Source organism: Carassius gibelio, chromosome A19, assembly GCF_023724105.1.
Source record: "Carassius gibelio isolate Cgi1373 ecotype wild population from Czech Republic chromosome A19, carGib1.2-hapl.c, whole genome shotgun sequence".
Classification (NCBI taxonomy): domain Eukaryota; kingdom Metazoa; phylum Chordata; class Actinopteri; order Cypriniformes; family Cyprinidae; genus Carassius; species Carassius gibelio.
In genome coordinates this window covers 23,696,598-23,723,729 of record NC_068389.1, presented here as the reverse complement: position 1 = coordinate 23,723,729, position 27,132 = coordinate 23,696,598, and the positions used below count along the sequence as shown (strand labels likewise).

At 35.2% G+C, this 27,132-nt stretch overlaps 1 protein-coding gene across 4 annotated transcripts in view; it reads right to left on the bottom strand.

Moving 5' to 3' along the window:
• The window catches only part of LOC127935454 (trafficking protein particle complex subunit 9), a 181,469-nt gene that overhangs the window by 47,482 nt on the left and 106,855 nt on the right, over positions 1-27,132 (bottom strand). For all 4 annotated transcript variants that reach the window (XM_052533331.1, XM_052533334.1, XM_052533330.1 and 1 more), the window contains 4 exons: positions 21,633-21,775; positions 15,282-15,392; positions 7,115-7,267; positions 4,216-4,307 (listed from right to left, as the gene is read on the bottom strand). In XM_052533331.1, coding sequence (XP_052389291.1) covers positions 4,216-4,307; positions 7,115-7,267; positions 15,282-15,392; positions 21,633-21,775 — 499 coding nt within the window. The remainder of the gene's footprint in view (positions 1-4,215; positions 4,308-7,114; positions 7,268-15,281; positions 15,393-21,632; positions 21,776-27,132) is intronic.

Sequence of the window (27,132 nt, the reverse complement as noted above, 5' to 3'; positions counted from 1 at the left end):
ATGCTAAATAATTCCTTTAGAAATATATTTTAAATAATTAATTTATATATACAGTTGGACCTAAGATCTAATACTTCTGCAACTTAATACTTTTTTTAAAATTCAAATTACATTATATACGTAGTGGAGGCACAAAACAACAACAACAAATTAAATGAAAAATTTTGAGTAAATAATTTGCAATAAAATAAATACAATTTTAATATATTTAGGGTTTAGACTTTTTTGGGGTAAAAATAAATAAAATAAAGAGAGAGAGAGAGAGAGAAAGAATTCTAGATGTTAAATAATAAATAAATAAAACTGAAAACCATCAACAAAAAAAATTATATATATATATATATATATATATATATATATATATATATATATATATATATATATATATATATATATATAATACAATATGATATAAAGTCAGTATTTTGTCTGCTTTTGCTATAATGAATAAAACCTGATGATCAAACTCTCCAGTATAATTGTCTATCATTGTTCAAGTTCAAATTATACTTTGAATCACAGATATTCAGTGTAGACTCAGACTGTATATAAAGCGCAAAATACTGCCCATTGAGACATTTTTTTGTGGCTGATAAATTCTCTCAATTTATCCACTATTGGCAGATGAAACAAAGCATTAAATCACACCAATACCTGACCTGACCAGGCCTGCCATAATGACAGAAAAATAAGACACTAGTGCTCTGACAGCCACTTGTAAGCAAACGTAACGCCGATAAATGCAGACAGAGATGATCACTGTGTGATTTGGAGTATGTTTCATCTCAGACGAGTCCTCCAACATTTATGAACTCATACATTAGTGTTATGCAGGTCTGCAGGCTTGAATAAACACAATCATATGAAGTGTTGTGAATGGCTGCTGACCCCCAGACAATGAGGAGGAAGAGAAGAAGCACGACGTCAGATCCACAAGCAGAGGAAACATGAGAGGCTGCTTACAGATAAATATAGACACAGGTTTGAGCTTTGGTCTCTGAGTGCCATCGGGAGACAGACAGTAAAAGAGCGTGTTACATCACACATACTGCCACAGAGGAACCTACAGATGATCCAGGCCAAGACATGCCACTCAGACTCTCAGACAACTCCCATGATTCTTTGCAGAGAATCCACACCATGCTCTCTCTCTCTCTCACACACACACACACATTTTCTACTTTCCATCCTAGCTAAGTTTTAACAATAAACAAGAAACACTGGCTCTGCATCTGCCCCTTTCTCATACCAAGAACCAGTATTGAATTTAAGGCAGCTGCAAAACAGATAGAACTAGAACTTTACAAATGACATTATAATAAACTAACCTGTCTACCTTAATAGCACACAACACAGCAAATTAGCACTCCTGCACTTGCTAAAAATATTTACTGTTTAACTTTTTTTTCAGGGACAAAACACACAAAAAAACTAGGTTGTGTGATATATTTAAATATATAAATATACACTAAATTTGTTTTAATAAATATTTTCATATATATATACAGTATTGTTCAAAATAATAGCAGTACAATGTGACTAACCAGAATAATCAAGGTTTTTAGTATATTTTTTATTGCTACGTGGCAAACAAGTTACAAGTAGGTTCAGTAGATTCTCAGAAAACAAATGAGACCCAGCATTCATGATATGCACGCTCTTAAGGCTGTGCAATTGGGCAATTAGTTGAAAGGGGTGTGTTCAAAAAAATAGCGGTGTCTACCTTTGACTGTAAAAACTCAAAACTATTTTGTACAAACATTTTTTTTTTCTGGGATTTAGCAATCCTGTGAATCACTAAACTAATATTTAGTTGTATGACCACAGTTTTTTAAAACTGCTTGACATCTGTGTGGCATGGAGTCAACCAACTTGTGGCACCTCTCAGCTGTTATTCCACTCCATGATTCTTTAACAACATTCCACAATTCATTCACATTTCTTGGTTTTGCTTCAGAAACAGCATTTTTGATATCACCCCACAAGTTCTCAATTGGATTAAGGTCTGGAGATTGGGCTGGCCACTCCATAAAATTAATTTTGTTGGTTTGGAACCAAGACTTTGCCCGTTTACTAGTGTGTTTTGGGTCATTGTCTTGTTGAAACAACCATTTCAAGGGCATGTCCTCTTCAGCATAGGGCAACATGACCTCTTCAAGTATTTTAACATATGCAAACTGATCCATGATCCCTGGTATGCGATAAATAGGCCCAACACCATAGTAGGAGAAACATGCCCATATCATGATGCTTGCACCTCCATGCTTCACTGTCTTCACTGTGTACTGTGGCTTGAATTCAGAGTTTGGGGGTCGTCTCACAAACTGCCTGTGGCCCTTGGACCCAAAAAGAACAATTTTACTCTCATCAGTCCACAAAATGTTCCTCCATTTCTCTTTAGGCCAGTTGATGTGTTCTTTGGCAAATTGTAACCTCTTCTGCACATGCCTTTTTTTTAACAGAGGGACTTTGCGGGGGATTCTTGAAAATAGATTAGCTTCACACAGACGTCTTCTAACTGTCACAGTACTTACAGGTAACTCCAGACTGTCTTTGATCATCCTGGAGGTGATCATTGGCTGAGCCTTTGCCATTCTGGTTATTCTTCTATCCATTTTGATGGTTGTCTTCCGTTTTCTTCCACGTCTCTTTGGTTTTGCTCTCCATTTTAAGGCATTGGAGATCATTTTAGCTGAACAGCCTATCATTTTTTGCACCTCTTTATAGGTTTTCCCCTCTCTAATCAACTTTTTAATCAAAGTACGCTGTTCTTCTGAACAATGTCTTGAACGACCCATTTTCCTCAGCTTTCAAATGCATGTTCAACAAGTGTTGGCTTCATCCTTAAATAGGGGCCACCTGATTCACACCTGTTTCTTCACAAAATTGATGACCTCAGTGATTTAATGCCACACTGCTATTTTTTTGAACACACCCCTTTCAACTAATTCAACTAATTGCCCAATTGCACAGCCTTAAGAGCGTGCATATCATGAATGCTGGGTCTCATTTGTTTTCTGAGAATCTACTGAACCTACTGGTAACTTGTTTGCCACGTAGCAATAAAAAATATACGAAAAACCTTGATTATTCTGGTTAGTCACATTGTACTGCTATTATTTTGAACAATACTGTACATATAATATAACTTTTTTTCAACTACCCTGTCTTTATTTTTTTTATTTTTTTTTACCAAATTAGATAAGGTGCAAATGTGTTCACTCAGGGCTCAAATAATCACTACCCCGACGTCCCAGGACTTTTATGTTTTCCAATCAGCTACCAAAATGCATTCCTGTCCTTATTTTGAATAGTGATAGAAAATTCCTTCCTTGATTCACGTTGTTCACTCACTTGTAGGGGTAGTTGATCATTTGCACGTTTCTTAATCTTGCCGATTTAAACTGTCAATCGTTTTAAATCATTCAAACATGTTGTAAGTAAATGTAAACAGTGAATAAAGAAATCTCATGTGCATCATTAAATAGGATCGGTGCATTTGGCCTTAAAGGGGCAGCAGGTTATAAATACCTGCTGTTTCATAAGCGCCACCTGCTGTCAGAGATTGGCATTCTCATTCAACCCATCTGCTGTTTTTTTTCTTTTTCTGATATGTTTTATGTAGTAGTTTCACAAAGCTGAAGTCAGACCATTCTGTATTTAGCATCTATGTTTGGATCGTAATTAAAATGCAGTGGTAGCCTCTGATTTTAAATGGAATGAGCACAGGCAAAGCCTTTGCTTATATGAAGAGATTTCTTTTGTTAGTTTTATAATTTTACATTTCAATTTCACAAAGAAATATGCCGTATTTTGTCAAACTCAAATGATTCCTTATACTAGCTCAAGTTATAATCAATATCTATGTAGAAAGGGGTCATTCACATATGACTTCAAAAATAATAAAACAAAATAAAATCTCACACTTACATTTCAAATATGCTTAGCTATTCAGAACTGTCAAAACACATCCATCTACTTCACACATACACAGACTATAAAACAACACAAAGGACGCAAGAACCTTGCACTGCATGAACAGCCACAAACACGCACAGTGAGGGACATTTCTCCTCGATTACAAATGCAAATAAGAAACATGAACAGAGACCAGTCCTACATCTACCACTGGAGACGTATAACCTCTGAGTGTGAATATATTTGAACGTGTATTCATGAAAATGGGGATGGAGAGAGCGGAAAAAGTGTTCTTACCCCACTGTAGAGGAGCCAGCTGCAGATGTTCTAGTATGAGCTGGTTGAGGACGCCCTCCACGCTGGCCTCCCCATGACGCTGAAGGGACGAGTGCACATTTGGTCAAGGAAAACATGGCTTATTGCTCTCACTCAAAATTGATATACTGGTGCATCCTTAATGACACTGAAAACTGATGCACATTTGATCAGAATGTCCAATAATTCTCACCCTACTGACTCTTAACCTCTTATTCCTGGAAGCATTCAGAATAATAATGTCACTCTCTTTTTTTTTTCCTGCTTTAAATTAGCCAAGCATCATGCATGAAGATGATGAGCGTTTTGACGGAGGTGAAATATTTGCACACAGAGACATTCATAACAGCGACAAGAACAAAAGCTCATTACGTAACAGCAGTGATGCTATCAGAAGCCTCTAATGACCGTGAGCTGTGTAATGAGTCTGAGAGATGGCCTTTTTCCCAACTGAACCATGTAAGTGTACGCTGGGATCTGGCAGAGAGGAAGAGATTCCTATAGCCAGATATGAACAGTAATAATAAACTATTTATTTGACCTTTGGCTATTCCAGAAGTATATGATTTCGTTTCTACAAAGGAACAGATGTGGATCAATTTAGCATCACATCGCTTGCTCACCAGTGGATCCTCTGCAGTGAATGGGTGCCGTCAGAATGAAACTCCAAACAGCTGATAAAAACATCACGATAATCCACAAGTAATTCACCCCAGTCCAACAATTTATGTCTAGTGAACTGAACATCTGCATGTTTGTAAGAAACAAATCCATCATTAAGGCATTCTTAACTTCAAACATGTGGATTATTGTGATGTTTTTATCAACTGTTTGGACTCTCATTCGAATGGCACCCATTCACTGTAGAGGATTCACTGGTTTGCAAGTGATTAAATGTAAAGTGTCTCCAAAAAGACTTATCTACATCTTGGATGGCCTGAGGGAGACAAATAAAAGGATTCACATTACACAAATTCTAGTAAATTACCTCACGTTTTAGTAATTACTGGCCAAATGGTTACAGACTACGCAGAGACATCTCTCTTAATAATATCTCCAGTGTGGTCACACACAGATACATCTGTGTTTATGGTTGGTTGACTGGCATGATGGCATCTCTGACCCGTAGGCTCAGTACGAACTTGGACACATTCTCCCACAGGGCGGCTCTGAACACAACCCTCATCTGTTACTCTTCACGTCTTTCTCTTCATATCCTTGTGTTTTTACCCGTCCAAGTACGCCTATGTTTCTACACATCCACTCAGTCATGCTCATGCCATGCACATCGCCGCTCAGGACTGGATCTCTTGATTATTTATTATTTTAGGTGTTTATTATTTTGTAAGTGTCATTGAGCCTCCACAGTGGCAAGCGACTCATGAAGAGAACAAGTGCTTGTAATCATGGGGGCGTTTAAATGCTATTAAAATGTGGGATGTTCAATGCTTGTGCCAGGGTGTCAGTATCCTGGTATAAACGGGAGATGATAAACGCCACTGGATGATGAGTAAGAAACCGGAGCGTCTGACCAATTTTATCAGTTTGGAGGATAGAACATGTGACAGGTGAGTAACTGTGCCTCTATTTAGAGAATGTAAAAATACACTAACACAACGGCCATTTTTATAGCTACACCACAGATTTCTAACGTTATCAACATATAGCTAATACTACTTAAATAAAACAGGCTAATCTAAACCCTAAAACGAAACTACATGAAAAATATTATCTAACTTTATTTTTTCCAACTGAGGACATGTCCTCAGATTTACTTCTGAGGACAAATTTGTCCTCAAACTATAGCTAAGTACAAGTACTGCACACAAACAGAAGCGCCATAAGTTTGAACCATATGTCAAATGTGTAAATGTGCTTCCTCCAGTATGTCCAGCTGTTAGAAACAGATGCTGTCAGACGGTCATCCTCACAGCTGGGACACTCGTAACACCCATAACACATTACATCACCCGAGTCACTCCACATACTCCAAAGCCAAAGCTCCAGCAACGTAGAACAATGACAAAAAAATACAGACTGATTCATAAATCAGACAGCTACGACTCTGAGCCTACAGTTAGGGAACTAATGATGACTAAATAAGGTGAAATCAACACAGACTGACATGGCTTATAGTTTATTATAAAATGGAAAAATGTAAGTTTCAGATATTTTCTATATTATTACATACCTCGCTTCCACTCTGTAAGGGTATTCTAGAAGGTTTGAAATGAAACGAATAAAATAAAAATTTTAAATAAAATAAAATCAGTCTGTTTAGGTTAATACAATATCCATAGCCAAATAACTGTTTATTATAACTATTTGTACTGTAAGTTTAAGTCTGTAAACAGTGTATAATTTATCTTATTTTTGATGACACAATTTTAAAGCTGCTTTGGATAAACATATATCGTAAAAAGCTATAAAAAAAAAGAAAAATATAAAAAATATTATATCTTATGTATGACACTGTCATATAAGGCAAGACCATCCCAGGCTCAATGGAAATACCTGCTTGAGGTGACATTTCTGCAACAACGATATTACATACCTTACTACATGTTTCGCGGCAGTTTCAAAGTGAAATGTCCAGAGAGGGGCGCTATAACACGTTTTCAATAAATGACCCTGACACGCTTTTATTATGTTGGTACAGGCATGCATTGAGCCTGGGTAGGGCAAGAATGTGTATTTCATTAATTTTACCATGATAAAGGTATTGCCTGAATTTAACCCCATAGAAAAAATAACATTGCTTTTTAGTAAGTTGAGCTACTCAAATTACTCAAATGTGCTCTGCTTTGGCGACACTGTTGTGTCAAGAAGAAAGTGTTTAGAGATAGTGTTATCAGGACAGCTGGCTTTAGTAAAGGATATGATGGTCCAGTGGATGTCCAGCGTGCTGTTGATGAGTCCTCCCTGCACCTGCTGTCTCTTCTCTTCCTGTTGGCGTACTGTAGCCAGTCGCAGTGCATCATGGTCCATCACAGGCATGCTATCAAAATCAAACTTATCCACCTGAATGGCCATCCTGCACAAACACAGAAGCACACAAAGTTCAAGTGAAGTGCTGCCATTCAAATCGAAAAGAAAAAATCTATTTGTTTCACAGAGGATGCATGGGAAGCTCAGAAATAAATACTTCAAATATAAAATTTTGTTTGTGTACATGATGTTTAGAAACTGACAACAAAAATCCATCATCATAAAAGGCTTGTCAAAAACTGTCAACAAAAAATGCCAAGGACATGTGCACAAGCTCACAAAACCACTTCAGGCTCATAGAAACGCCAATAAAATATCCTTGACATTTCCATGTTCTCCGTTATCAGCGAGCAGAGAGAAAGACAAAGCGGGAGAGATAGAAAGAGAGATAGAGGGATGGATTAATGAAGGAGATAAGACCCTCTGGGGGGCTTGTGGGAGACGCTCTCAGGCCTGGAGCTGGATCGCAGCACAGAAAAAAAGCTGTGACCTCACAAAAGAGCACAATATCAGTTGTTTGAGTGTGTGGAATCAAACAACTCAGCAGCATTCTATGAAGTTCAAGAGAGTTCCTAGTTTTGCAAAGTGGCGGATCTGGTTGGTTTCTAGTTAGTTAAGCCATAATAAAATGTCTACTGCAATATTTAGATAAATATTAAATATAAACATTAAATAAATAAAACCTTTTTTTTTTTTAATAAAGCAGCATTTTCATGGCATGTGTTTTTCTCTGGAGTCAATTAACGCAGATACGCGTTATGAGACATTTTCTCCTGATAACCCCGAAAATAACTTAAATTACACTTTCAGTTTTGATCGTACAAATAAGAGCAATACATCAATCGAATCTGTAAAGGGTCTACTTTTTTTTGTAAACAAACAAGTCAAGTCAACAACGTGATGTCCGTTTTTCACGTCTCCCTTCATTATATCTAATGTGACCACGCCCCCGCGCTGAACGCGCTATTCAGATTCAAACTGAACCGTGAAGCGCACGGCTTGAATACATAAGACAACGCAGCAAGACTGTTCTTCAAGTTCTTTTATTTTACTGTTTGCTTTGCGATGAGAGCAATAAGACATAATTCACCCCAAGAAGATGTGATGAGGACTACCTCAGGATTTGAGATTTCCTCAGAAAAAAGAATGAAGCGCTTTATTCAGCAGAGATCATAAACACGAGTAAGTCTCTTTTTATTTATTTATATACTTGTATTAGGCTTCACATAATGTGTAAACATTTTACTAGTTATACTTTTTCCAAACTATAATTCCTTACTAAATGTATAATCAAGTGAAAAAAAATATTCCACATTAATAATAATAATAATAATAATAATAATAATAATGATGATGATGATAATAATGATACTAATAACAATAAATGTTTCGTTTTTGTTTGTATAGAAAATCAGTGTGACTGGAGCAATGGTCAGCTTTGATTGTTCCTAATAAACTGTTTAACTGCACTCCCAAGTGAATAATACATTATTTTGTGAGATTATTAAATATATTCTAAATAAACTGCAAACATAAAAATATATACATTTATTTTGTCCTCACATTCTTTTTTGTAACACTTCCCTCTCAGACACAAACCTGACTGTATGGCTCATTATGCAGCTCATTATGCGGGCCTTTGTCTTCTCAGGTGTACATCACAATGATATTCATTCATAGTTGACACCTACTCGCATATGACTTTTACAAACAAAAAGTGTCTTAGAAAATTTTAATCAATATATTGTTTTCTGTGAGCGAGTGAACAAGATGATTTTCACATAATTTAGAAAGAAAAATTCTAGGCTACAAGATCCAGTTCTCAAAAGTCCAAAAGTCCTGGTAACCAATGTTCTGTATGTGTTTTATGGTCTTATTCAAGGGATTTACCATTTTTAGGTTTTCACTAACCATGCATAAACATTTTTTTCTCGAAAACACAATCATGTACATACATGCTGCTCACATATTATTATAGCCAAGTTTGTACTGATTACAGTGATACTTTAGCCATTTAGATGCAACTGAAAAAAGCACACGTGTACAAAAATACCCTTAGACCTCAAATAAAGCTCAAATAAAGTACAATACTTTGGATGGACGGACGGATGGACAGACCCCAGTTCTTCCTTCATTCATTCATCCAGTCCACAGAAGACAACAGGCCGAGATCCCTGAGGACACTGATACATAATTCATCACACACACATTAAGGAAAACACAAACAGCCTGCGGCCGCTCTCTCGCTCTGTTTCCACAGCCTGTGGCACACTGGCCGTCACGCAGGAGGAAATAATTATTTATTATGGTTCTTCTTTCATGCATCTGCGCTCTGAGGCTGCAGTGGATTGAGACGCTCGACTCGCTCAGATAGTGTTGCTCAGACATCAGTGAAGCTCAATCTGGCTGGATGTCTCAATCTACTCTGCTCCTTCATCTCCAAACTCTTTCATATGTTTGTCTATATGGTTGTGTCACTTTGACATTATTTAAGAAATCTTTGTGATTCTTTAAGTTTATTTTAGATGCCTGTTCTGTTCTTTTATACTTTTGCTTTTTTTCCCTTCTGTTGTACTGCCAATGTTTCATTCATTCACAGGATTGTCTTTGTTCTTTCTACCTTTCTTCCTTTTGTTCAACCTTCCTTTTTTATTCTACCTTCCTTTCTTATTTCTTGTTCTTCCTTCCTCCATTCTTCTATCCGTCCTCCATTCTACCTCCCTTTCCCTTTCTACCATCTTTACTTATTTTTCTTTTTGTTCATTCTTTCTTTTTAACCTCCCTTCTTTTTGCTCTTCCTTTGTTTTTGCATTCTTCCTATCTTCCATTTTGTTCTTCCTTTTACCTTTTCTTTCCTTTATCCTTTTTGTTCTACCTTCCTTTTTTGTTCATCATTCCTTCCATCCTTTTTTCTGTTCTTCCTTCCTTGCTCCCATAATAGTTCTTTCTTCCTTTATTCCTCCCTGTTCTACCTTTCTTCCACCTTTCGATCCTCTATACTTCTAACTCTTTCCTTATTTTTTCTTCCTCTCATCCTTCTGTTCCACCTTCCATCCTTCCTCTTTCTGTTCTTCAATATTCATTCCGTAATTTTGTCATTCTACCCATCATGCTTCCTTGTCTTTCTCTTTTCTGTTTTTGTTCTGCTTTCTTTCCCTTTTTGATTCCTCTTTCCTTCCTTTTAGATCTTTATTTCTTCCTTCTTCCCTCCTTTCTCTTTGATGCAGTCAGTGGTGATGTTTATGAGACGAGAGGTTAACGTCGGTGAAGAGGCTGCAGGTGTCTTGAGCTTGACACTGATGGACGTGTCAGTAAATGTGATCTGATTTGAGTGTAAACTGATCCTGTAAAACAACACACAAGTGAAAGGAGACACGGAGAGATGATGGACTGATAAATACAACGTCTGAGATGTGGAATCTTATATGAGAACTCACACAAACTCCAAACAAAGACGTCTCACTGCAAAACATAAGCAGCGCTCAGAAAAACTCACAGAAATGAAAAGACAGGGGAAAATACATCTCTACAGAGATGCCCAGAGTAATGAACCCAACCGCGGAGAGATTCGAGATCAGACAACGAGAGAGACAGAAAGATCCCCTTATAGACACTCAAATGAGAAAACTAAATCAGCAGTTACTGTTTTAAAAATAAACCAAAATTAAACTTTTTGTATTATTTTTTATAAATACATTTTTTCCTATTTGTGATGAAACATGACTTGAATTTCTTGAGTTTCTTGACATTTCTCACCATGGATGTACAAAACATGCAAAAGTAAAACCTCAAACACAACACACAGGTGCAGGTGCAAAGAAACATATACACACAAACACACACATCCCTGTTCTTCATCATCTGTTGTCAGTATCAACACATCTGTACTCAGACAGAGGGTGTTAGCATTCTACACATGAGCACTACCAAGGAACAACAAAAATTAGAGGGAGGGAGAGAGAGAAGACAACGATTCAAGATTGAAGCAGATATCTAAAGCCTGCAGAATATTCACAAACACACACACACACACACAAACATAAACATATATATAGGTGACTCAGGGAAATGAAAAGAAAAAGTCACACATATACTTAAAACTAGCTAATATGAATTCAATTGTTAAGTTCAATCAATGAAAAAAAGACATGAGCCATTTATATGCACTTACAGGAGCTGCATTTTAAAACAACCAGTTTGCAGCATTTTTTTTTCAAGCAATTAAAGTACATCAATTTAAGTTCAATTTTCAATATAGATATTAAATACATATTTTATCTATCTATCTATCTATCTATCTATCTATCTATCTCTCTCTCTCTCTCTCTCTCTCTCTCTCTCTCTCTCTCTCTCTCTATATATATATATATATATATATATTCTGAAAGAGAAAATATAATTTTCAATCTTCAATATTTTTCTTAATATATATTGAATCTATCTATCCTTCCATCTATTCAGGAAGAGAAAGCTACAGTACAGATCCAGCATTTTTGCGACCAAGGTATTTTGCTGCAGTTTGAAAGAGTCACTGACTGTGTGTTCAAAGAGGAGAGGGGGAGAGAGAGAGAGAGAGAGAGAGAGAGAGAGAGAGAGAGAGAGAGAGAGAGAGAGTGATAGAGAGGGTTATATTTAGCTCACGTGTGTGCTCTCTCCCGTGACTCCAGCAGCAGAAACACTGAGCTATTTATAGACTGCCTCCCCGTAACCCCCGGTTACGGCACACACAGCAGCATCACTGCGCCACAGCAACGCCGCATCACCACACCCAGCATCAGAGCAGCATCTCAACATCACATTAACTCATTGTGTCATTCAACTGAAACTCTCATTTTAAACATTCCAAATGACACAATCCCCCAGATGAGTCCACAGAAAACATGACAGGTTATTAAATCCCTTCGAAATTATGTATGTGTACGTTTTTTCTTCATTTTAATAGTGATGATTGTAAAAAAAAAAAAAAAAAAAAAAAAAAAAAACATTTTATTTGTGATAATATTATTATTTTCTTAAAATCGTATTTAATTCATTTTTTAAAATTCATTAAATTTTATTTTAAAATTAATACAATTATTATTTTTTATTTTATTTAATGTACTGGAAATATAGCTACAAACATACAGGACTGAACTCTTGAGCCAGAAATTAATTAAATCATTAATATATTATTGTTTTATATAACTATATCCAAATAATCAACTTTTTTTTTTTTTGTCTCTCGTTTAGTCTGTCATCTTGAATTTAATTTTCACTGAGCTTAGCTCACATTTTTGAATTGCAATCTCTGTGACGAATGCCTTAGCAGCAGCATAAACAAGGTTTCTTTGTAGGCAGCATAATTTGCTCTCCGTTGGGAGTTATTTTCCATGATGCCTATATAGGCATCTTATGTTTTGAAATAGAGCTACAGTAGAAACATTCAGTTGCATCTAGAGACTCTGGGAAAGGGAAAATAGCAGTACACACACACACACACAGTAAAAAGGGAAAAGTGGCCCTTCATCATGGAGGAAGCACTTAGAGGCTTGTTTCTACAGCAACAGGCTTTTGTTTAAATTAGGTGGGTAATGAAGTTGAGCAGAGAATGTCACACCAACACAAAGTAGAGAGAGTGTAAAAAACACAAAATGCACAATGTGTCACAAATTCAGTGCCCTTAATGGTATGTGTTTATGATTTAAGGATATAAATCAGTGACACAGTTGAAACAAGATACCATCCAAATCAAATATATGCACAGGAAGACACACGTATGATGTGTGATGTGAAGCCTGCTGGTTTTTCTAACACAATCATTTTGTGTTACCACAGCTCTACAGCTAAAACCTTATTTAGGTGAAAGAAATACATAAATGAGGAAGTAAGCAAGCCAATATATTAAATTGCATGGATGAATATTTACTGAGTAATGCATTTTGCAGAGGGGCGTCATAATGATTAATTTCATCTGAGATCTGGAGCCAAATAACTGCCTTCAGAAATGTGGCATCATCATGTTATTTTTACACAGAGATTGCCTATTAGGAGAATCTGCTGACTTTAGCAATCCTTGTTGCATTGCCAATAGGTGATAGTTCAGAAATGGGGAAAAATATACTTGTTTTTGCTCTATCCACTGAATAGAATATAATAAAATAGAATAGAATTAAACTGAATTTTAACATCCACTGATGAAACATTCAAGATAAAACAGAGAAAATTGGGTAAATTTTGATGTTATGCTATTTTTAAAGCAGAAAGGGCCCTAGACCAGTGAAAAAAACCCCAGCACCAAGAAAGGATTCAAGATATCATTTGAATCTTAAACACAACAGCATTACACCCAGAGAAACTCCAGCGTATTCAGTTCTCAAAGAGAAAAAAGAGGGCTGAAGAGATCTAAGGCTCAGAGAAATCGATTAGTGAAGGTGAACCCTCGCACCGCTGGACGCCTCATTGTTATGCTCGTGGCCCACAGATGACTGACAGGAATCTTGGGTATACAGCGAGGACAGTGTCACCCTTTAAAAAAACATCCCCCTGAAAGCATTCATCATACAGAATGACAGAACGAGGTAGAGGAGAAGACACAGAACCAACACGAGATGAGAAAAGATAGAAAGAATCAGTATGAAGAACTACACAATAACACATGACACACACAGTTCCATTAAAGAGACGGAGACCCGATTTAGCCCTCTACGAGATCAATAACCAGTATACACACACACACACACACTGATCAGCATATAGCCATTTATATTTCATCCTCCAGAATCAATCTCTGAACTCTGTAATCTGTTCATCAATTCTTTCTGATTCAGGTATTGGCCAAAGAAGCACAGTTCCCAATCGAGTCATTAATCGGGTGATCCATGGAGGTGATCAAGACAAGGGAACGACACACGCAGAGCATCAGAAGAGCTCGTATACGAAGAAAATTCAGCTCTGCGAGTCAACACAAACGTATAAAGCACTATATGATGGCTACATTTCCAGCACGATTGGATTTTTATGCTTTTAGTGGACAGGAAAGTGCAGAGAGAAAGGAAAGTGTGCATGCGCGCTACAGCTGTGACACTGGGTTCAAAATGAACAATGAATTTAGAAAATCTACCATCAAACATATTGTGAAACACAAGAAAAAACACTACCCTTCAAAAGAGTCTTCAGTGTCACATGATTATTCGGAAACATTTCTTATTATTACCATTATACGGTTTATATTTATAAAACCAATCACCCAAAACACCAAATTTGAATCATTTTTAAATGTATATCTTGCTCTCCACTGTAGCACACAAATCTAATTTAGCATATTCAAAGATTTGTCACAACAGATTTAATGTCAATGACACCAAACACCATTTGAGTGGTTCCACCATGATGGCGAGTTTGAATATGCAAATGTGATTTGAGAGAGGTAGCATTGAAAAAGGTTTTCAGAGAACATTTCCTATTGTATTTCACAAACAAAACAATATCATATGACGCGCTTGTGAGTAAAAGAAGACTGAATGTTGATGTTTTGGGTGAATCATCCCTTTAATAATTGACATGATTTTTTCTCTTCATAAGTTACCTGGGTCTAAGTTATCAGCATCCAAAAAGAGTACATAAGCCTACAAAAATTTTTTTTTAAATCATGATTTTTCTTGTCATAAACACTTAAGTCAGAAAGGGAATAAAACAGTACCATTTGCATTTTATCCTTCATTCCTTCAAACAAAATAATCTCATGTGGTGAATGCTGTCTCCTTAAGTTTGCAATTCTCTGCAAATCTTCAAAAAAAGCCCCTAAAGGCAATTTCTAAGAGACGTATCAAAAACCTGCTGCGTCGTATATGGAGACACTGTAAGTGTGTCTGTCTCTCCGAAGCTCTATGAAAGTCAGAAAGTGTGAGCAGCTGCAGCTCTGGTTCATGAGAGTAACTTTCATGAAATGGAGAGCTGTCAGCACAAGAGAGGGACAGGTAATGCCGTCTGACAGTCTACAGACTTCAATCAGCCAGACAGACAGCGATACATCTCACTGATGGAGGAGGAGTCTGTGTGAGAGAGTGTGTGAGTGCATGTACCTCTGACACTCGCTGGCGTGCAGCACCAGGTCCTGGTTGTTCTTGGCAGACAGTGTGAGCTCATGTTCGGTCGAGTTGAAAACATCCAGCAGTAGATGACATTGACGAGTGCTGCAGAAACATGGAGAAAGATGTATTAATGAAGTACAGAACTCAAACATCCCTTCATGTAATTATTACATTCTGAATAAAAATATTTCTGACCCCACTCGAAGCAAAAATCAAGTAAAGCTTGTAAAAGAGCTTTTTTTTTATCAAGTAAAGCTCTGCAAGTCAACGTCGCTTGATTGTGCCATCCCAAAGAAGCACAAAGTCACTTTTACGGACTTTTAAAATAAATGTTCCTTCCTGGTGGAATACGTGTGTATGTGTAAAGATCTCGAACACTAGCTTGCTCAATTCTTTTTTTATTCCATCTGTTTTCTTTTTTATTTATTATATTATTTAAAATCCCATTCTATGTGTACAGTGTTAACCTAACTGAGACTTTTTATAGCACTTACATATCATTACTCTTTTTGTTGTTTTTGATTGCTTCCACTGTCTTCATCTGTAAGTCGCTTTGGAAGAAGCGTCTGCTAAATGAATAAATGTAATGTAAATCTCAGCCATCTTGGAATCACCCATCTGCAACTGGATTCTAGATTTTCTGACTAACAGACCTCAGTCTAGATAACCTCTCATCCTCCATCATCACCCTGAACACCGGTGTGCCACAGGGTTGTGTACTGAGCCCTCTCCTGTACTCCCTCAACACCCATGACTGCGTTCCTGTTTATGGCTCCAACACCATAATCAAATCTGCAGATGACACCACGGTGGTAGGTCTTCTCAAGGATGACAATAGAGCAAGAAAAGGCCAGTTTACCATGATATGACCTCTTTTAACCCCAGTGAGCAATGCTGCCGTACAAAGGCATAAGACCATAACTTCGTTGTTCGAGTTGCTATTTTTGGGACATTCACGACCTCTTTTATCATGTGGATAAGTATCTTGAGTCAGTTCCATTGTTTTGTTTTTCGAGAAATTAATGTGTGGTCTTAACTCTACAGTACAGCAGAGTAGAGTAGAATAACCTCAAAACGGGTAAAAATCAAGATTGAACTCAACTATGTTTTTTTTAAATGTAGATCGTTTTTGGATTACTAAAACATCAGATTGCCAGATTTCCAGTGTCCGACTCCTACCTATAAATAATTTGGCTGGACAAATAAAAAAATGTTTTCTCAGTTCCACACTTTAGTGAGGTAAGGGCAGCATGTACACATAAACAGCAGAGATTTTGAATGATATGATGGCCGCTGTGTGTCAACAAGCAGAGCAGTCAAGACATACAGTATGTCACTCTCTTTCTCTCATTTCTTACACTGATCAGTGGGGAATGAATCATCACAAGAGATGCTGCCAAGATTTAAATAGCAGAGAGAAAATGAGAGCGAGTGCCAACCAATGCTTACTCAACACCGAGCATCCCTCATTCTCGCTCTCCATCAATCTCTCTCAACTCCTGAGCAGATGCCGAAAGTTTTCCAGCAGCGGAATCAAATGACGTCACCGCCGGAACACACTGAGGAAAATTTTAAGTGAAACACAGCATGAATTTGACCCCATTTACTCTCTTAGTACACATTCTGGATCTCACTAAGAGAAAGAAAAAAGGTTTGTATTCATAATCTTCCTTTTTTGCTGCCCAGCTGCTCACTGGGGGTTTCGAGACAATAAGATAAGATGTTCTGCAAAGCTGCTTCGAAATAGCATGGACTGTGAAAAATGCTTTACAAATAAGCATGTAATGGACTTAAAGTAGAAGTCTGTGGACACTGGAAATGTAAAAAAAAAGGACATGCCATTTTGATAACATAACCATAAGTAGATTATACATGTTGACCTAATGCCAAAGAACTGCGAACACTGCCTGTGTGAAGCTAAATCTGATGCAGTCATTCCTTATTAATAATTGAATATTTATTAATTGTTATTTATATAGAATTAAAATATGTTACTATTACAATAATATACAATAATACATTTTGTACCATAACAAAATATCTAAAAAAAATTTAACATCAACAATAATAACAATGCCATGTATTATCAATTACTACTACTATTATTATATTTTTTTTATAACTACTACCTAGCATTTAAATCCACATCAATTTACAATAAATGTACTTTATTTTACTATTATATCACTCAAAAACAGTGATAAACATATTAAAATATTTTCATTAATAATTTACAAAAAAATTATATATATATAATTATATTATATAATATATTATATAATATATTAAATATGAAAGCCCATTTTCACCGCAAGATAAAAATTAAATATGGAAGCCTGTTTCCATCAAAGAAAAAAAAATACATGAAGTAAAAGTAATTATGATGACTTTTGTTTCACAATTCAGACTTGAATTCATAAATAAAGTCAGAATTGAGAGATATAATCTCAGAATTCAGACTTTTTTCTTGCAATTCTGAGTTTACATATCACAATTCTACATTTGTCACAGAAATTCAATTTTTTCTGAAAACATTCAAATGGAGAGAAATAGAGTTGCAAGCACAAAAGTCTTTATTGTGTGATAAAAGTTGCAAAAATAAAAATGTCTAAAAACAATACTGAAGAAGAATAAATACTATTTAACATGAATGTAAGTTGCAGATTCCTGCTTTAAATCATCCTGGCTGCTTCAACACTCCACAGACTTCCATTCTAAGTGAATGAATGCACATGTTTTAAGCTGTGAGTTTAAGCTGTATTGAACCCCAAACAACCCTTTAAGGCACTGGATTTGTCAAAGATAAAATGTCAGGAAGACTGTAGCTTTATTTGATTTGACATTTGAATGTTTTCTTTCCTCCGGAGCTCCTCGTCTCAGTATATCCTCTCACACCACAGAAGAGATAAAAGCTTTTTCAAGACAGGTCGTTTTCATTTAATGGTCTTCCAGTATTATCTGTGTGTTAAGTGTGTCTAAAAGTGATGGTGAAGTGGGCATGTGTTAATGGTGTATGAGTTTAGTAATTAAACTGTTGCTTTTTACAACATCCTGTTGATTTTACTTGGTCAAACACACACATGCTGTACATTTGTCCACACATAAGAGGTGTGGGTGGGAATTAAAGACACCGGCATTAGTCGCAGGCCAGCTTTATGTCTTTAGAAAGCATCGTCCCCACATCTTTAAGGAGAGAAATAAAGAGAAATAATCCAGGCAGTCCAATGACTATTCATCAGATCTGTGATGTGGAACAGACCTCTACTCTGCCTATATCATTCAGTGCAGACGACGGGCCATTTGTCTGGACCCACCCGTCAGAAGATTTTCATCTGAGGAACATTATTTCATCTCCTCAGAGGTAGTGAGCTGAAGAACTGCAGCTCGCTCAAGTGGATCCTACAAGAGGCTCTGAACATTAGTGTGTCTGAGTGTGGACGTGTGGAAATGCTTCCCATTCCTATCAAGACTTTACTGTGTATAGAGAGAGAGAGAGAGAGAGAGAGAGATTTGTAAAAACAACACAAGAACATAATGTAGTATATCGTATAATACATCAATGTTAAAAAAAATAAAAATAAAAAAAATAAATGAAAGTGAAATAAAATTTGTATTATTATTGAATATCAATATTACTATAATTAATATTATTGTCTTTTAATAAATTACTATACATTCTTAAAAAGTAAACTAAAATGATAACATCATTAAATTAAGAAGACCATAATCAACAATATTTCATTTAAATGTGTAATGTAAAATATTTTTAAATAATATTTAATAATAATTTATTTATATACATCATAATAAATAATAATTTTAAATTACTAGTATAGTTAAGATTATTATTATGTTATTTTTATTTTTATGACTTTTATTTAGTCATTTAGAGAATTGTATTATTTACATTTACATTTATTCATTTAGCAGACACTTTTATCCAAAGCGACTTACAGATGAAGACAGTGGAAGCAATCAGAAACAACAAAAAGAGCAATGATATATAAGTGCTATAACAAGTCTCAGTTAGGTTAACACTGTACACGTAGCATGGGATTTTAGCTAATATAATAAATAAAAAGAAAACAGATGGAATAAAAAATAAATAAATAGAGCAAGCTAGTTAGAGGTCTTTACACACACACACACACACACACACACACATACATATACAATTGCATAATAAATGAAAAGAAAATAGAATACAAAAAGATTAGAAAGATGGTCAAATAAAGATGGAAGAGATGTGTTTTAAGCCGACAATTATATAATAACATAATTATAATATATTATATAATAATGTTTATAGTATAATATACATACATACATATATATATATATATATATATAGGCCAAAAAGGCGTTATAGGTTAAGGTAGGAGTTATAAGGATTTTATATATATATTTTTATATTTTATACTATATTATATTATATTATATTATTATAACTCCTATAGTCTTACCTTAACCTATAACGCCTTTTTGGCGTTTTTAGATATGAATAAAGACATTACACGCTGCTTTTATAAACCTGTAGTCCTCGTAGGGATGTAATGAGGTGTGTTCACATTTAGTGCTGCTATTCTTAGAGCACCCGAAGCCTTCAGAGAAACCCATCCACCAACCGACTGCTGAAAATTTCACACCCATTCCCCACAAGCAGGACTTTCTATTTCTATATGTGCCGCGGTTGTTATTGGCCAGTGTCCAGTTGGCCGAATAAAACTTTCTTGGACTTGTGTGGACAAATGAGCTAATCATAATCTGAGGTTTACGGCCATAAAGTTCAGAATGAGGCACGCAGAGCGGTGCTGAGGAAGCTACTTTGAAACTGCAACCAAGCAAAAATCTGCTCATAATTTACAACAGCTCTACTACACTGACAGTCAAACCAATATTTGATTTATTCTTTTAAAGTAGTTTCCCTATAAGTTACATTAAATTTCATGATTACTGAATAAGGATGCTTAAAAATAATTTCATAAAAACGTAGCATTTAAAAAATACCTGGCTACTGCTAAATGCATTATGGTCCTGAGTGTATTAGAGAGAAATGTTCAGAGTAATGCAGCGAGAGAGAGAGAGTGTGTGTGTGAGCAGCCGATTCATCCGACAGGAATGATAAATGATCTAGATGACTGAGACAGCTGATATTATTACAGCTAATGAGTCACTTCAAGTGGTCATTACTAAGGTGTGATCAGTCTCTCTCTCTCTCTCTCCATCCATCTCCATCTGTCTGTCCCTCTCTCCATCTTTCCGTCTCAACAGCAGTCATTCATAACCACCTCTGCTGCATCACACTAAACACTGCACTGTGAGTGGCATCTTCGTAAATGACCTTTGCGGCTGTATTCATTCAGCAGATGAGACTTGATAAAGCAATTATCACCTATACCGTTACAGGGCAGTGTGTTTGTACAGTGAGGTTTCATAGTGCTCTGATGCTGTTTGCCCACATAATCACAATCTTATTCGTCTTTAAACTGTTTACAGTGTTTATATTCCATTTGAGATGATATGTTGTTTTATTGCTTTTATTAACTCTCCTAGATTCAGGCTCGCTTGTAAAATTGCATGTCAAATCATATGTGTATATATATGGTTTGACATACAATGTGAAATATAATATTGTTATGATATCAAGAGAATGGCAGTGCGAACTATGCAGATATGTGGAGAAATTATAACTGATTCACGTATAATTTCACAATTACAAACATCATTTTTGCAACTGTACAATGAAACAAAACATCCATATTTTCTTTTCTCAGTTTGAATTGCAAATATAGTGTTTTTGTCATAGAACAAAATGCACTAAATTACATCTGAATTCTATGCAAGAAAACCTGAGTAAAATTCAACTGCACTTTTAAAAAATATGAAAGAAAATGTTATGAAACTATGATGGCTCAAACTGTGAAGTAGAGAAATTGTAACAGATACACACATGATTTTAGAAACTGTACAAAGACTTTTTTAAAGTTATGAGTAAGTTTTAACAGAAAAAAAAAATTATGTTTTTTAATTGTAGGTGTCAGAGAGAAAGAAAAAAAAAACTGATTTTTGCGCTAGAAAACCTGATCATCAACATAACTGGATTTAAAAAAATGCTACAAATATTTTAGTTCAGAAACTGTATTATAAAAAATAAAAATAAAAACTACTGAAGGTGTGACCTATTAACTGATATGATATTAAAATGAAAAACACTGAAACTTTTTTCTTTTTAAGTAATTTCGAACTGAAAAAAAATAGTGTTTCAATTGTAGGTGCAAAAAAGGTCTTTTTAAGACATGTTGGCTTGCCTTTTGAGCATAGAGTAAATGAAATGTTTGATACCTGGTGGCAGGTAAAGTGCTGACTCGCGTGAAGAAAACTGAAGGTTCAACATCGACTCTGACCCCTAGACTGAGCTCGCGGTAGTAGCCCTCCACCTGACCGGCTCCTCCGCTGTATTTAAAGGTCAACACAGCCTCCAGTGTCTACAGAGAGACAGACAGAATAAAACACATCAGTAAGTGAAACATGAATCATGGATCTTAAACACAGACCAATTCATTTACAACTGAAGAAAATCCCAAATCTTAAATGGCTGCTCATAATCAGCTTATGATCCCTTTAACATTGAAAACGGTCATTGTTTACTCATATCTCACATCATTCCAAACTCTTCACACCATGAAAGCATGTAGAGGCCTGTGTGGTTCTTGAAGAATAACATGAAAGCGCCATAAAAGCAGTGTAATAAGTACAGTCCCTTAACTTGTGCCCTGTCCCCAGTCATTTGATAGCTTTGTATGAGAAACCCAAATAAGATGTTATGACTTCAAAAGACCTGAAGTATAGTGCACAGGTCATATGAAATACTGTTTGGCACTTTTATGATGTTTTTTGTCCTTTATGGAGCTTGAATGCCACTGGTCACTCATGGTTGCTTTAGTTGTACTGAAGAAAGCAGCTCTGATTCTTACTTTATGTTCCACAAATGAAAGATAGTCCGGTTTGAAGGGAGAATAATTCCAGTACAAAAAAAACAACAACAAGTAATTACAACTTTTTCCCTCAATGTCTGAATTGCAAGGTTTATTATAAACTTAGAACTGTGAGATATAAACCTTTTTTTCTTTTACATTTTCTCTCCCAATTCTGAGTTTACATTTCACAATTATGTTTGTTGTTCGTTTTGTTTGTTTGTTTCTGCCATGGAATACAATAATTAATAAAATAGGTCATTGTGACATCTCAAATCGTTTATAAATTTATATCTCACAATTGCTGAGTTTTTATCTAGATGGCTAGAACAAAGATAAATATTAGCATAAAAAAAGAACAAAATATTTAAACTGTGTGAAAAAAAAACAAAAAACAGAGGAAGTTGTTGAATGGAGTAACTGCAGAGAGAGAAGAAGCTGAGTCAGTCCTGGGGCTGAGAGAAACTGTGTGTGTGTGTGTGTGTGTGTGTGTGTGTGTTTGTGTGTGTGTGAGAAAGAGAGAGATCTTGGCTTTCTCTGCTCAACTGCATATAGCCAGAACTGCAGATTCTTTCAGAACAAACTTTCCCATTTTCCCCATGTCTCTGTAATCTCTGTAATCTACTTAAAAGGGGGAGCATCATGTAAACATTATTTAAAATGGTTAAAGTGCATTTCCTGCTTAAAAAGCAACAGCAAAACCTTTTAAAATTCCATCATCGCTGTCAATCATCTTGCCTCGTCTTAGCAGACCCCACCAGAGCAAACAGTTTAAAATAAAGTGCCATCTCATCACGCAAATGGAGCTCAAAAGTGCAATCGCTGTGCAAAAACCATCAAAACAGAAAACTGCTTTCATGCAGACACACCATCAGACTTCTCAAGTATTGGATTCTGGTCCACTCGGTCACGTATTCTGACAGTAACCAACCCAATAAAACATGCAAAAGCAGTCAAACATGTTTTAAGCATGTTTTTAAACATGTTCTCTGAAGGGGCTAAACATGAATGAGTGGATAAATGAATGAACAGACGAAACAAATAAATGAATGAGTGAATCAAATACCAGATGAACAAATAAGCAAACACATAAACCAAAAGGTTAGGGAGAGGGTTGGAGGTATGGGTAAGTTTAAGGGTGGGTTAAGGTGTAAAGTATGGGTCAACAGTGCAATTATAAATGTAATTACAGAAATTAAATATACATGCAATTACATGTAGTTTTTTTTTAAAATATAAGTACAATGTAAAAACATGTATGTACACAATAAGTACATTGTACTAAATTATTAATTAAAATGTAAGTACATAGTAGTTAAGGCCACTTAATATAAAGTGGGTCCAGAAAAAGATATAGTTTCCACAAAAACATTAAGCAGCACAACTTCTTTTTTTTTTTAACACTGATAGTAAGAAATGTTTCTTAATCAATATATTAGAATTATTTTGGAAGAATCATGTGACAGTGAAGACCGGAAATAACAATGCTTTAATATATTTAAAGAGAAAACAGCTATTTTAAGTTAATAATATAATATTTAAAATAATATTTCTCAATATTACTGTTTGTACTGCATTTTTTTTTAAAATCAAATTAAAGCACCTTTGATGAGCATTTCCTTAAAAAAAAAAAAAAAAAAAAAAACGTACCAATGGTAGTGTATAAAGAATAATTACGAAAATGTATTAATGACCGGAAAACCAAATGTTAAAACTAATAAGTGAACACTGAACATAAGTGAATAAAAATTGATGAACAAACAAACATCTCAACAAAACAATATAGAGTATAGATAATAATGAATGAGAAAATTAAGGACACACGTATTAAAAAATATAAGTGAATGAATAAACAATTAAGAGAACTATGCAAGAGAACAAATATAGTTTGCACTTTATAGGGAAAACAATGAATTAAATTAACAGATGGACATACACATTCAAATATAAAGGTATACAGTATAGAGATGGATCCATTTTATCTACCACCCAAAACAAAAAGCTGACTGATGAAATCCTGTGCATAGAAATGGCATAAAACAAGCCAGCCTGGAGCTTGCCATTTTGTGGAATCTCATCATTCTTGTGTAAATAACCATTTATAGGGGCTAGTTTCACAGATTCATATCCATACATACGAGTTGTGAAGCAGGTACATGACAATCTCAGGGTGGCCGATGTTTTCCAGCAGGGCTTGATCTTAAGAGAATTTCTTAAATGAGGGGATGACACCATCACTTCTGAGTCAGAGAAGATGAGGAGGCAATAAAACTACAGAACGAGTTACAGAAGACGAAAGAGATCTAAAGGGAAGACAGATCTCATTGGCCTCATTATTCTGACGGCCTCCAACCACTCACGCCCTGCACAGACCTCTGAGAGAACAAAAAAAGAGTGTGTGTGTGTGTGTGTGTGTGTGTGTGTTATGCTTTCTAGCAAGAGAAACAAACATGCGAGTGTGTGTGTATTTGGGTTTGTAGGGTTTTCCTGCAGGGCCCACTGGAGTCTTCCACATTCACCCTCCTGTTGTGTGAAACCTCACCCCGTTCAATCGTTACGCTCTACTGAGTGTGTGTTCACTGAGAGCTGCCGGCCTCCAGAGAGAAGCTATTTCAATCACACAGAGAGCTAAAGATAGAACAAACCATAAACTGAGTGAGGGACAGAGAGAGAGAGAGAGAGAGAGAGAGAGATGTGCTGTCACAGTGAGTTTCTATACTGATGCTGAAGAACTAATGAAGAAATAAATGAATGAACAAAGAAATTAATGAGTTATTTAAAATGCTTCAACTCTTCAAATGAATGAACAAACAAACTATTGAAAGAACCATGAAATAAATGAATGTACAACTGAAAACATTAACAAATACAAATACATATATATGAATAACAATATAACAAAATATGAATGAATAAATTAAACAGCAATCCAATAAATAAACAAATAAAATAATGATTCTAATTAATTACCAAACTAATAATAAATAAAAGAATTAATGAACAAACTAACAAAAAAGAATGAACAAATAAAGACAATTAATGAAGAAACGAACGGATGAATGAATGAATGAATCCATCAATCAATCAAAAAAAAAAAATCTGAACTCAAAACAATGACTGACTGAACATTACATGAACAAATAAGCAAACCAATAAATAAATTATGAAAATACATACAAATATTTAATACGTAAGAATATGATTCAAACTAATGAATGTACAAATTAACTAATGAATAACATTAATGCAAAACCAAAAAAGAATCAAAAAATAAGAAAAAAAAATTGTAAACAAACTATACCTACTAAAATATGAATAAATAAACAAACAAAATATGACAAAAAAAGTAACATATATCTGAATGAACAAGCAGATGTATGAATAAACAAATGAAGAGTCTGGTTCCAAAACGCAATAAATCCATTTTGATTAATTTGAGTAAAATATTGTTTCTTTACCAAGAAAGTGGCAAGACTGAAAACCACTATTTTCTGTTTCAAACTTTCACATAGCATCTTTAGGTTATTATAATATTAGAAATTAAAATCCAGGTTTTGTTTTTCAAATATTTATTTAAAAAATTATTTTTATATTATTTGTATTATTTTTCCCCCAAAATGCAATAAATCCATGATACTTCTTTTTCTCTCAAAATGCAATAAATCCATTGAACCAAAATTACATTTACCTTACATTAAACTTCCTAAAGTGCATTCATCTTTGCCATGTTACATTCATTCAGTTGATCAGTGTTATGTACTGTATTAACAAAAACATAAGTGGCATTAATAAAAACATTAACAAGCTAGGCAATCTCGTATTCATAATCGAATGTTATTCATCTAATGAATGTGATTATAGCATAGCTTGTCAGTAATCTATGTACAATCACACAGTGATTTATCATGCAGCCCCTGTTTGTTGATCATAAAGTTCAAAGTAGATGAGAAAAACTAGGGTGCCACCATTACTATTTAGAGCGCATTAAATGGTGCGCTTTGATTGGTTGTTACTGTTTACAGTGCGTGGAATGGTAAGCTGTGAGTGGTTGAGCGGATATATGCATTCTGCAAAAAAGGGAGAATGGCATTTGCCGCGGTTTGGAAAAAAAGGGAGAAAACATGACCTTTAACTCTGCGAAAATCGCATTTTGCGTAAAATGAACAACTTTTCAATACCGACCAGATACAATACTGATTTTGGTGGAAACTCTTTTATTTTTTATTTTTTAAATGCCGTTTATCACGTTTTGGAACCAAACTCTTCAAATAAACAAACGAGAGGATGAATGAACAAATGATTGAACTAACAAATAAATTAGAACCAACAAAGTAAAATGAAAGAATGAATGAACGAACACACAAATGAAAAACAAATACATAAAATAAGAGGCATTCATACAAGAACGGAGAATAATGGATAAACCAGCAATGAATGAACTGACATATATTTGAATGACTGAAATAAGATGCAGTCAGACTCAGTAAAACGTAAATGAAACTCCTAGATGTACTAAAACGAAATCGCGTTTTAAACAAGATCTCTAGGTTTTTTTTTAACATACAGCAAAGGCCTTCAGGGTGAAATGGACGAATGTTTCAGAGCTCCAGTGAGAGGTGAAGGTGATCACTGCAGAATCACCTCAGAGTGTCAAACACTTTCAAACAGCCCAAATATCACCGCTGCACCACTGGAATATTAACTACAGAAATATTCTGCTCATGCGAACGCAGACATTCGTTTAACCTGTCTGAAACGCCCGCTGCCCCTCAGTCATGTCCTAACGGTTATTAAGACCCCAGAGTTTTATGGCTTACAAGAGGAGGATGTGGAATCCAATACACTTCATAAAGATCTCTGACATTTTA